Source organism: Drosophila persimilis, unplaced genomic scaffold (genome assembly GCF_003286085.1).
Source record: "Drosophila persimilis strain 14011-0111.01,24,50 unplaced genomic scaffold, DperRS2 tig00000002-arrow-pilon, whole genome shotgun sequence".
Lineage (NCBI taxonomy): Eukaryota > Metazoa > Arthropoda > Insecta > Diptera > Drosophilidae > Drosophila > Drosophila persimilis.
Window position 1 is genome coordinate 10,063,038 of NW_020825289.1, and position 12,452 is coordinate 10,075,489.

The following is a 12,452-nucleotide window of genomic DNA, read 5'->3' on the forward strand; positions in this document are numbered from 1 at the left end:
GCTTTTATTATAATTTTTAGAATAAATTTGACCTTATTTAGCATGTCATGATCGGGGGCAGCGCAGAGTATGTAACGTAAATAAATAAACAAATAAATATCCCCTCGGAAAGAAGTGAAGAGAAACGCAATAAAATTTAGCTAACGTCTGCTGGGCGATGCTGTGCTCTTCTTGCCACGCCTACTGGTGGACCCACTGCTGGTCGAGCTGCTCGAGGATGACGACGACGATGACGAGTCGCTTGAGCTGGACGAGCTAGACGAGGACGAGGATGATACGGACGATGGGGAATCGCGTGAGGTCCGCTTGCCCTCCTTGATGTCTCTGCCATTGCCCGTCGGCTCCTTGTTATTGACTTCGGATGAGGTTACTTCATTGTCACCCCATAGATCGTACTTGGACAGATCCCCATCATCATCATCGTCGTCCTCTTCCTCATCCTCCCCAGCGTCACTGGCCCTCCTTGCTCGCTTAGACCCATCGCGCTCTTCATAGCTCTTCCGCTTCTTACGCCGCCCAAACTCATCGTACTCGCTGTCCGACTCCTGGCGTTCCTTGTACTCTACAACTCCGCGATCATTATAGCCACCGCCAAAGCCTAAAATCGGTAATTAGCAAGCTTATTTGGATTGTGCTCTGCATAGAGCTTACCAGTTCGCTCCTCCGAGTCCGTAAACTTGGGCGAATTACACATGTTGCAGGTCTGCCGCCTGGCCCAGTTCACGTTTGCACACTTGGCGCACTGCCAGTCCTCGGCGCTGAAGAGCCCTCGCGACTTGTCCGCTGCCGCTTTGCCGATCTCGGTGCCCAGCTTCTTCTTGCTGGAGCTGCTGCTGCTGCTGCTACTGCCATTGCCCCGGTCACGGTCGCGCTCTGGCTTATCAATGCTATCACGGTCGTGATTGCACTTATTGCATTGCGTGCGGCGCGCGAAATTCAGATGCCGACAGCTGCAAAGTCGTGGGAATATATCAAAATGCACAATTTATTGAATTTGTCTCCTGGCGCTTCATGGGTATTCGCGTTTCCCTCAATCTTTACGCGCACTCACTCATAATCTGGGCAAATCCAATCACCAGGCGAGACGACGCCGCCGCTGCTGCTGGTGCCGCCCGCTGCTCCGCCACTCCCATTGGAATTGGTGGACATATCTAAGCTCGATTGTAGCCTCTCTAATGCCACTTACTGCTCGGAGAACCCTCTTAGCCTGAGCTGAAGCATTTAAACGACTTTTATACAATTATTTCTGTATACGAATCCGGTTGAAGATTTTCCAACAAAAAAAATATGCACAGCGTTGCCAGACGATAGCACAATCGATGCAAATATCGATAGATCTGTACCAGAACCGACCGGTCACACTGCTGGCCATTCCACCCCTCCGACAATGTCCTTACCATTAAGATCCACAGATTTGACTTGGATTTCCTTTTCGAACATTTTTCGCCAATATACTACATATATGCATACTTTTAATGGTGTTGTGCATATAATATTTTCAAATGAGTTCATTCACGATTTACTTTTAGAGTTTTATTTACTTAGTATACAAACAAAAGCCGCTCCAAAAGTAAACACTGATTTTGTTTCGTCCTTTGTTTGTTGGTGTAAAGGTGTAACTAACGCATAACCAGCTGCTTTTGGGAATTGTCGGTGAGCGTTCCAGCAGGCCGACAACACACACGCACTCAGGATTTGTCAGAGAATTTACTTCTTGCCAGCACCAATCTTGGCCTTGGCGGTACCACGGACCTTCTTCATCCTGTTGCGACGTTCCTTGCGCTGCTTGCGGGTCTGCTTCTTCTGCTCGAAGAGACCGTGACGGGCCAGGCGGTACTTGGGCTCGAACTTCTTGGCAAAGTCCAGGGTGTCGTAGATGAGGGCAAAGCCAGTGGAGCGGCCGCCACCGAAGTTTGTGCGGAAACCGAAGGCAAAGACGACATCGGGAGTCACCTTGTACATGGCAGCGAGCTTCTCGCGGATCTCGGTCTTGTTGACCGACGAGAGTCCCGGGTGCAGAACATCGCAGACCATTTGTTTCCTGGCAAGCAGGCGGTTGGTCATGAACTTGCGGGTGCGGACTGTGGCGGTTGTACCGGACATTTTGACGGAGCTGAAACACAAAATCCACAGATTAGTCAAACGTTTTACACAAATACTCTAGCAAATGGTTTGCCACCACAAGTTGTTGTTGTCTCTGTGCAAATCAACATAACCTCACTGCAATGAGAATGCTCCGCTGACCAGCTCGAGACTCCACGTGTGACACGCTGCTCGCGGCACTTGTTTACGCACACTCTACGACCGCTACCTTCGTCCGCAGGCATGTGCAGAATTTAGCACGGTCCTTCGGGCTCGTTTTTACCTGTTTTGGGGCTATAATTACCTATTAAAACACTCGAAAACGCTTTAAACACGTCTCACTGCGAACGCGAATTTTTAGAAAGGAAAATGGTAGCACTTATCGATAAAATATACCGTCCGACCCTGAGAAATATACCGAAATATACGGTCTCATTTTAAAAATATACCGTAAATATATTTTTAGAAAGGGAAATGATAGCACTTATCGATAAAATATACCGTCCGACCCTTAGAAATATACCGAAATATACGGTCTCATTTTAAAAATATACCGTAAATATATTTTTAGAAAGGGAAATGGTATCACTTATCGATAAAATATACCGTCCGACCCTGAGAAATATACCGAAATATACGGTCTCATTTTAAAAATATACCGTAAATATATTTTTAGAAAGGGAAATGGTAGCACTTATCGATAAAATATACCGTCCGACCCTTAGAAATATACCGAAATATACGGTCTCATTTTGAAAATATACCGTAAATATATTTTTAGAAAGGGAAATGGTATCACTTATCTATCAAATATACCGTCCGACCCTTAGAAATATACCGAAATATACGGTCTCATTTTAAAAATATACCATAAATAAATTTTTAGAAAGGGAAATGGTAGCACTTATCGATAAAATATACCGTCCGACTCTTAGAAATATACCAAAATATACGGTCTCATTTTGAAAATATACCGTAAAAATACTATTTCTACTATTATATTTTACATATTCCTCGTTTTTGATTTTCCGTGGAATATTACTAACTATATAGAACATTTAGCCATGTCCACATAATTTTAACCGATTAATGAATAAATTTTCTACTTAACTGGCTTATTTTTATTACTTGCTTTTATTGTATTTATTGTAAAACAAGGTTTAAACAAAATAGTTCACAAAAAAAAACAGTCGCACTGTTGCTGGTATTTGAAGACATGATGCGTGTATAGGCCTTGCATACCCTATTTCGTTAATTTAATACTGGCATCTAAACTGTTTTTAAAACGTGATTAATAAAGACATTTTCCCCAAATTGATATGTTTTAGACATATTCGGGCATATGAGTATTAACTTGTATATATATACATATATCCTTATACCTGTTCTTGGTATCTGTAGAAAGACGATGAGCAGCAAAATATCATTGAAATAGGTTTACAACAGAGACTAAATTGTTTTTGCATTAATTGGAACGTGAGATGACAAACATGTTCTCAATTCTATAACACACATTTCTCCCAGGGTATTCCCAGAAACATTTTGGAATGAGACTCATTGTTGCATATCGGTTATTTCCGATTCAAATAAATATCGCAGCTTACGGTCTAATTTCCAAAATATACCGACGAATTATTCAAATTCCTCGTTTTTTATATTCCGTTGAATATTACTAGCTAGATAGAACCCTCAGCCCTGCCCACAAATTTGTATCCAATTAATGAACTTATTTTCTACTTGACTGCCATATTTTAAATACTTGACTTTCACAGTTTTTGCATCAATTTTTATTCCTCAACAATATAGAGTAAAAACGAACCTAGCTCACTTAAGCCCCCTCTATTTAAACAGTTCAACGACTTGAGGTAAATGGTAGAAAATCCTGGTTGTAAATTCTTCTTGTATATCCATTCTATCCTTTCTATTTTTTCTTTCCGTTCCTTACGATATCTTTCACCTGAACTGCTTTAAAAATTATTCAATTATTCATTTTCGTAGAGTGTACTTTAATACCCACTGGTCTACAATGGTTCTCTGTGCATGATCAATATTCTATGATTTGGATACACACATAGGAATGCTCACATAGGAATGCTTCGACTTAGTTCCTGACCGTCACTTCCATGGTTTCCCGGGCTTTATTGACTTTAATATTTCTTTTTAGCAACTCCCTCATCGCACTCCAAATATACGGATGATTGTTTTGAAAGAACAGTCATTACAATGGTTCAAGGTTCCGTTTGATCCTTACAGGTCTGAAAATACATAAATATTTGAGAGTTTCGTCCCTTTCATTAAGTAAAGAGCGGATCTTCTATACTGTCTCGTTCTTTATTTTTAGATGGAAAATATGATATAAATATTTTTTTTTTAATTTTAGTGCAGTGCAATAATATAGATATATGTGATTTCAAAAGTAAATCGGAAAACTTTTGTGAATGTGAAAAACGGAGCCTGGCTGATAGTGACATGTCCACAATTCTCCACTTCACATACACATTATGTTTATGTCCAATTCACTCACCCCATCCACAAAAGTAACAGGACACCACTCAAGAATCAATAACTGATTCTTCCCACACTCCAAGCTAGAGTCCACTAATATAAACAATGGACCCCATTGATTCATGAACGCCAGAATCACGCCACTCTCGAGAAATCGATTCTTTAGAATCATGCCACTCATGAGGACCAATCAGAGCTAGTTATAAAACTAAGGAGTATCACATTCCTAGCTCCCTCATGTAATGCAACACCGATCGCCAGCAGCGGATGCCTTTCATCAAAGCCGACGCATCCCCAAATATCGGTCGAGGCACGTACGCCACCGACACGAAGATGCAGCCGAGGAAAACAACACAAACGACAAAGACTGTCTTGGCTCCCAGAGCTAGGGCCTTGAAGATATCAATGCCCTGCATGATGCCCCCATCCAGCATGACCACCAAGTCGTGGCCCACAGCCTTCACCACTTCCAGAAGGGCTTCTATTGAGGCTGGGACTGTGTATAATTGACGCGCCCCTTGTTTGGATACGATGATCCCGGTACAGCCAAACTCTTTGGCGAGTACGGCGTCTTCTGCAGTCAATATCCCCTTCACGACGATGGGAAGACGAGTGACTTTCTTCAGCCACTGGATGTCCTTCCAGGTTATTGTGCGATCCAACTGGCCGGCCACGTACTCATTAATGCCAGAGGTTCCCGTTATGGTGGGGCCACGCCGCCGGCCTTCGCACCCTGGAAGTTGGCCAAAGTCAAGTGTGGCGGTAAGCTGAAGTTGTTCCGAGCATCGGCTCTCCGTTGATCGGGGCATCAATGGTCAGGCTGAGAGCCTTGAAGTTGGAATTCTCCGCACGATGTATCATCTTCTCAGTTATCATGCTGGGTTCGGAAAGCCATACCCACACAAGTGTTAATAATACTCAGGTAATGAGACCCTAAAGCGACCCCATGCCTACAGGTCTTTGTAAATGTACAACTGAAACCATTTGAAGGTGTCGGGTTCGCCGGCGGCCAAGTCCTCCAGCGATGTGTTCGAGAGGTTGCTGAGAATGAAGATGGATCCGGCTTGTCCGGCAGCTCTTGCATTGCCCAACTCGTCATCGGGATGAGCCCTTTTCTGCATTGCTGTGGGTGCGATCCCCAGCGGCCACTTCATTTTCTCCCCAAAAATCTCACATCCGATGTCCAGCTGGGAAACGCCTCTCAGGCAGCGTGGACGGAGACGAAGCCTTCGGAGCACTTTGCCGGAGCAGTAGAAAATCATCATTTGTTGAACTTTCTTTTGGAACCAAAGTTTTTATATGCTTTTTTAATGCCCGCTAATATCGATCCTACAGCTGACATAGCTATATGATTCTCCAGAATTTCCACTCCCTCGGCTTGTACTCCTGTTCGAGGTAATATATAGATATGACAGGGTCGGTAATACTCTTCTTCTGTAATATCCTGAAATATAACGAAATTTACTTAAGCTATTTAAAATAGATTTTAGCTTGTTTTGACTTACTTGCATCTCTGATTCAGCTATATTCGGCATCACTGTTTAAAACTTGTTTGTTTTCTTATCGCTGTCTCTCTCTCTTCGTTAGTTACTCTCTCCGCACTCATTTACGGCAACTCGTTATACTCTCTTTCCATCTCCCTCTCCCACGCAAACAACTTATTTCAACCACTACACTATGATCTTTCGTCCCTCTCATCACTGGAATGACACTGTTGTTGTTTTTTCTGACAAACAACGCGTCGGACGACGATAACGGAGGCGAGTGGAAAATAACCAGGGACTTTACAATGGAACCAAATGTTTTTGCGTCTTGAATTTCAGTCTGAAATTGTATAAATTTCTACTAAATGGCTAGACTGTACTGGTTACACGTGTAAGCCGAGGAAGTCTCCTCCAAATGTCATTCAGAATCCCTATCCAGCACTTGGGGGTCTTATTTCCATCTTCGGTGTTGACTCCATTTAACCAGCTGGGTATCCGTTGTCCGAAACAATCCAGTGTCGGCTTTGCAGGTTTCCATTCCACTTTTACAGCTCCCAAGTTGGGACAAGATCTCTTTGGAACAGTCTTTCGCCTTCTGACACAGTGCTCTGTCTGGCCAAGACTCGAATGCTCCTATCCGTGAACACCCAACGGGGAGCGCTCTTTACTAGTGTGGCGGATTTCCATGAAGTTCACCCACACAGGCACACAAAATGTCTCGCTCTTGCCCAGAAACCCACCAAACAGGAGGCTCGTTCCTGTCCGTGGACCCGTGGAGAGAGCAAACCTTTGCCAGTGTGCGTGTTTCTACAATCCCTCACCAACACCTTCACACAGCGCGCTGCTCTCTTTTGTCACGCACGCTTACTGTCCGTGTGGGAGAGCGATGTGTAGTGAGCGGAAAAGTGAGCTGGTATTGGTAATTGTAGGCTAAACACCAACACCAATGCAAAGGCGACAGCTCTCTTTCGCGCTTTGGACTCTCTGTTTATGTTTGGAGCCGGTTACGGGCCGGAGAGGATCAGCTGTTTCCACAGCTGTTTGGCGATGGAATTCCTGAAGGAAATTCCGGGATCTTTGCTAATTCGAAGCGAATCGAATAGGAAATATAGGAAAGAGGAGGAAACTGTACTTTTGCATTCCATCACGAGTTTCATCACAAAGTCCAGAAATTTCTGTTTCTCGTTTTGGGCGAGGCAAGCTAGAAACAGAAAAAAGGCCTCAGTATAAGTATTATTATAGGTACAGAGGCCTTGCACGAGGTCTCATATACATACCCCCTCTCGCGCACAGCTGCTTAGAATCGCTTATTATTCTATATAATCTATACACAACCATAAACATGCGATAAGGCAGCGTCGTACTCGCCTTTACTCCCTCTCCCTCTGTGTCGTTCTCTTTCGCTCTGGTCGAGCAGGTTCCAGTCTGTCGGATATAAAAGCAGGCGACGCCGCTCCATGGGTATTCAGTGGAGGCACAAGCAAGCAAGCGAGCTAAACAAGATTTAAAAGTAGTGAGATTTATTAACTAAAAGTAGTGCAAAATGCGTCTGGGACAGACTGTACCTAACTTCCACGCCGACACCACCAAGGGGCCGATCAACTTCCACGAATGGCAGGGAAACTCGTGAGTTGCATCCAAATCGCATTCATTTCCACTCCCACTAAATACCGAATACCTACTAGATGGGTGGTTCTGTTCTCGCATCCGGCCGATTTCACGCCCGTCTGCACCACTGAGCTGGGACGCATCGCGGTGCACCAGCCCGAGTTCGCCAAGCGGAACACCAAGTGCCTGGCGCACTCCGTGGACGCTCTGAACTCGCACGTGGACTGGGTGAACGACATCAAGAGCTACTGCCTGGACATTCCCGGCGACTTTCCCTACCCGATCGTTGCCGACCCTACCCGGGACCTGGCCGTGAGCCTGGGCATGCTGGACGAGGACCAGAAGAAGGACCCAGAGGTGGCCAAGACCATTCGGGCTCTGTTCATCATAAGCCCTGATCACAAGGTGCGACTCTCCATGTTCTACCCGATGTCCACTGGCCGCAACGTTGAGTGAGTATCCGCTCCAAGATTCCCCCAATGTCCACTCTAACAATCTGATTCCCAGTGAAATTCTGAGGACCATCGACTCGCTGCAGCTGACGGATCGTCTGAAGGTGGTGGCCACTCCAGCCAACTGGACTGTGAGTATTCGTATACCTGAGCCAGCTGAGGGATCTCCAAACTGATTGTGATATGTTTTTTCCCCTAGCCCGGCACCAAGGTCATGATCCTGCCCACAGTCACAGACGAGGAGGCTAACAAGCTGTTCCCCAAGGGCTTTGACAAGGTCTCCATGCCCTCCGGCGTCAACTACGTACGCACCACCGAGAACTATTAGAGCCATTCATAGTCCTCTCACATATTTGTATTTCCACATTTTCATTCTTTACTTTTGTGCCGTAAAACAATCAAATAAAGTTAGTTTTTTTTACGTAATGAGCCGTGTTAATGCATTTAAAAAAAAAAAACCAAAGCCAATGGGCATGCTGGAGCTGCTGTTGTATGAGTTGTCGTAATCTTTACCACTAACTGTTCAACAATTTTGTTCCATGAAATTATATTAACCCAACTAACGGAATTGCTGAAGCTGAGCTGACCTCAGCCTAATGGCCGCTACTGTGGAGCAGAGCTTTGCTCGCAAAAGCTTTCTGCCAGCTGAGCTTAGAGTCATCTGTTTTTGATAAGGGCTGCCTCCCACGCACGCCGCCTGTTTCGTTCTTTCATTCTTCTTTCATTCATTTGGCGCCTGGTCCGCAGTTCAAAATTGTCGATGAGCGCGTGTGGTCGTTCTGCAGGCGAATAACGGTGGACAAAGCTCGAGTTGAGGCTTATTTGTTGTGCGTTCCGTGTTTTAGGCCGGCCGCCTCCCTTTTAGGCAAACTACACTACAAAGGAAACCACTTTCGCTTCTCGTTCTGTTTATCTCCTCTCCTCTGTCTACACGGACCTGCCTGCCGCCGCGTATTCTTCATCACTCTGCCGTGGGAGTGTTTCTCACTGTCGGTGAGTGAGTGTAAACGTGCGTGTGTGCGTGGAGTGAGAGTGTAACCCAAACATGTGAAGCAGTGAACAAATCATCTTAACACTCCACCTAGCCCCCAGTGATCTGATCGTTTGTGCGTGTCGCTGAACGACCTCTGCTCTGCAGAACCTTAAGGGGCCACAAAAGTTTTGTGTCCATCTGTAACGATAAATGCAACAACAGCCTCAAGCCGAAAAAGTTTCGCTCCACGCTGTTCTCATAAAATATGCCAAGACATTTACATCTCCGCCGCTCATGCCCCGGCTGCCAGTCGCAATGGCCGGCAAAGTGTTAAAGAGCCACAAAAAGGTACGAAAAACATTTTCCATTGAATAATGCATTCAATTACGACTGTCACATAAACAAATACTCGTCCAGTGAAATCTCCCGTGGGTGCTTTCAAATTTACACTCATGGTTAAAATAATATGTGCACTAAATAGTATTTTTTAGTTTATTGCAAATATTCTCATTTAGAGTGTAGTTCATTTAATCAATTAAACATCAGACAAATAAATAATCTCTTAATCTGGGACCATCACACTTTTCACCTAAATTGGGAATGAATAAAACACCAAAATATAATTTCCAGCTTATCTGAGATCATTTTGCCCGGGGATGGGAATTGTAACTGAAAAATGAAAAGTCAGCAAAGGGACCAAATTCCATGGCGGTGAGTGAGTGAGGGCGGGTGAGGCAGACAGACAGACAGACGGACAGCCAGATCGTCCTGGCATAAGCCTTAAATATTTATAAAACGATTAAACAATCTTTTATTTTATTTTCTGTTTTGAAAGCTCTACTCCCAACCTCTCCACCTGCCCTTCATGAAATGTTAATTTTAATTAAGCGTCGCTTCCCAGCTTAAAAAAAGGAAAATGCAAGAAAACTGGGATTAAACAAATCCAAAGGGGAGGTGGACGCAAGGAATGAGGGAAAGAGACAATGTGAGCAGAGAGAGGCAGATATATGTATAGAGAGAGGAAGAGGAATGGAGACAGAGGCAATGCTGAAGAAGCGACAATGATAAAACAATAAGTCGGCGGTTGATGAAGAACAGGGGAACACGAAGAGAGGTGTGCGCTGAAGGAAATGCGGAAAGCGGGTCAAGTTTTTGTTATAAAATATTCCAAGTGCCGCAAAAAAGAAAATAAAGCTACGAAAAAATAATAATACCAAGTGGAAGCACGGAGAGAGGTGGGAGAGCGTGGCGCCACCGCGGATGTGGGACTTGTTTAGCAGCTCGGGGGTCCCTTGGATAATACTTGTGCCAGAGACAACTTGTGCGACTTCTTGTGGGACACTGTGTAGGACAAAGAATAATAAAGCTCAAGAAAAACAAAGACAGCAAAATGTCTCCCCCTGCCATGGTCCTGATGATGATGATGATGATGAGAAACTAAGGCCAAACAGGTTAGGGTCCACGTAGAGAGACACGACACGCGAAAGGCTTGAGACCAGGCGTAGGTAGGCTCGAGAGCGCGTCTGGGTAATTATTGTTGATGAAAACTCACACACAAGCACGCATAAACAAGCGAAGAAAATATGAGCCAAAGGCCCTCCCCCCTCCCCAACTCAATCCCCTACCGGTAAACAAAATGAAACTTTTCTTTTTTGGAAGTATAATGGATGCACTGTGTCCCGTCGGCGCTCCTTGGCTCCTGCCTGTTCAAGGCGAACAATAATTTGTTATCTGTCCGCTTTTCGGCCCACAGAGTCAGTCGTCTATAAATCAAGAAACCCCAAAAATATCCATCTCACAGCCATCCCATTGTGTGCCGGCAGAAACATAATTAAGATATTATGTATTGCGAGCCCATTGTGCCCATACTCAAATTCGAACCACAAAGGGCAGACTCATTTAATGCGGTGGCATCCCCATAAATAATGATTAGAAATTAAATGGGAAATCCCCCATTTACTATTATCCATTTAACACAACACAAAACAACACAGCCCATAACTAGCGAAAACAAATCATTGGTGGGGTTTCATTAGAATGTTGATAAATCCGAGCAAATTGAACCGTTTACTAATACATATGTACATATGTATGTATGTACATGATGCAGCAGTAACAGTGAAACTAGATTATTGCAAAGTGATGTGTATTTAAACAGTTCGTTAACAGTTCTGATTTATGGATTATGTATAATTAAGGGGTTCGATTTTGATCGAAGATGTGTCTGATTGTCAAAAATATATATATTTTTTGGATTTTCTTTCGCCTAATAACTTCAATCAACATTTTACTCCGATTCTCTACATGTAAATAACAGGCGCTCTACATGTAAATACCAGTCTGACGACACGATCATGTCTTAAACTTTGTTGCATTTCTTTGCTTTGTAAAGCATATTTTTGGGTGGAATTTGGCGGTGTAGAATTCATGTAAAATTGATGTAGAATCCGTTACCTCCTATCGCAGAAATTTACTCGAAAAGATTGCGTTTACGCATTTCAAAGCAGCATTTACATTTCTAAATATAATCACGCTTTCGTTACATAAAAACAGTCAATATTTAAAATACGTGTACATATATACAAAAACAATATCCACACTCATTCGAATTGTCCATTTGTTGGCAAATAGAAAAATCTTTTCAAATGTTTATTTAACAGAGTATTTGCTGGTTGTACTCGTAGTTTACAAGTTTTTCGACAGCATCCATTTACATATATGAAAAACAGTCAGATATCGAATTTGAGCTACTAATTAATAGCATTAAATAACGAGTTTAGATAATGTATGGGATATAATTTTATAGAATAGATTTAATTTTTGTTTCCTTAATTCGTATGTACCCAACGCCAATGGGGACCAATCATCCAAGTCATTCCTATCTGGAATACGATATAATATATGTAATTCCACGCTTCACTTTATCACTTTATGAAGTTTTTCTCAATCTGTTTTCTGCATGGACTAGCTTGAAACTTCCGCCTGTGCGGACTAAAACTTTAATGCGAAGGGAAAACTATAAATCTAATTGAAAATTTAATTTGCCAACGACTCCCGTGACTAATGACGGAGCCAGACCCGCACCGAAGGCAGCTGCTGGATACAAATTTGTTAATTTCGCCAGCGCTAATTTGCTGTAACTAATTAAAAAACACTTTAAGTAAAATATTTCGCTGGCATATAAATATGCCGAAGAATGGAGAGGACAGGTTTGAAAGGAAGAAGGACACTGCCAAGCAAATCTAATTAATGTGCGAAACAAACGCACGGGAAATTTATTTAGCGCTTTCCAGCAGGCACCGGAACGGCAAGGTACGGCAAGGTACGGCACGTCGCACCTGAGCCAGC

At 43.6% G+C, this 12,452-nt stretch overlaps 3 protein-coding genes and 1 pseudogene across 3 annotated transcripts; 1 reads left to right on the forward strand and 3 right to left on the reverse strand.

The window, feature by feature from the left end:
• Nucleotides 1-3: 3 nt before the first annotated feature.
• LOC6590821 (zinc finger Ran-binding domain-containing protein 2) lies at nucleotides 4-1,258 on the reverse strand. The gene is made up of 3 exons (XM_002016439.2): nucleotides 1,052-1,258; nucleotides 652-950; nucleotides 4-598 (listed from the first exon to the last, which is right to left on the reverse strand). The coding sequence occupies exons 1-3, from the start codon at nucleotides 1,147-1,149 to the stop codon at nucleotides 141-143; spliced, it is 855 nt and encodes a 284-aa protein (XP_002016475.1). The 5' UTR covers nucleotides 1,150-1,258; the 3' UTR covers nucleotides 4-140.
• A 253-nt stretch (nucleotides 1,259-1,511) lies between these two features.
• LOC6590822 (40S ribosomal protein S24) lies at nucleotides 1,512-2,445 on the reverse strand. Its single transcript, XM_002016440.2, has 2 exons — nucleotides 2,387-2,445; nucleotides 1,512-2,113 (listed from the first exon to the last, which is right to left on the reverse strand). The coding sequence occupies exon 2, from the start codon at nucleotides 2,101-2,103 to the stop codon at nucleotides 1,708-1,710; it is 396 nt and encodes a 131-aa protein (XP_002016476.1). The 5' UTR covers nucleotides 2,104-2,113; nucleotides 2,387-2,445; the 3' UTR covers nucleotides 1,512-1,707.
• Nucleotides 2,446-4,300: 1,855 nt separating this feature from the next.
• On the reverse strand, nucleotides 4,301-6,666 carry LOC6590823 (annotated as a pseudogene).
• A 948-nt stretch (nucleotides 6,667-7,614) lies between these two features.
• On the forward strand, nucleotides 7,615-8,557 carry LOC6590824 (peroxiredoxin-6). Its single transcript, XM_002016442.2, has 4 exons — nucleotides 7,615-7,697; nucleotides 7,757-8,131; nucleotides 8,187-8,262; nucleotides 8,331-8,557. Exons 1-4 carry the CDS (start codon nucleotides 7,615-7,617, stop codon nucleotides 8,457-8,459), a joined length of 663 nt encoding a protein of 220 aa, XP_002016478.1. The 3' UTR covers nucleotides 8,460-8,557.
• Nucleotides 8,558-12,452: the final 3,895 nt, after the last annotated feature.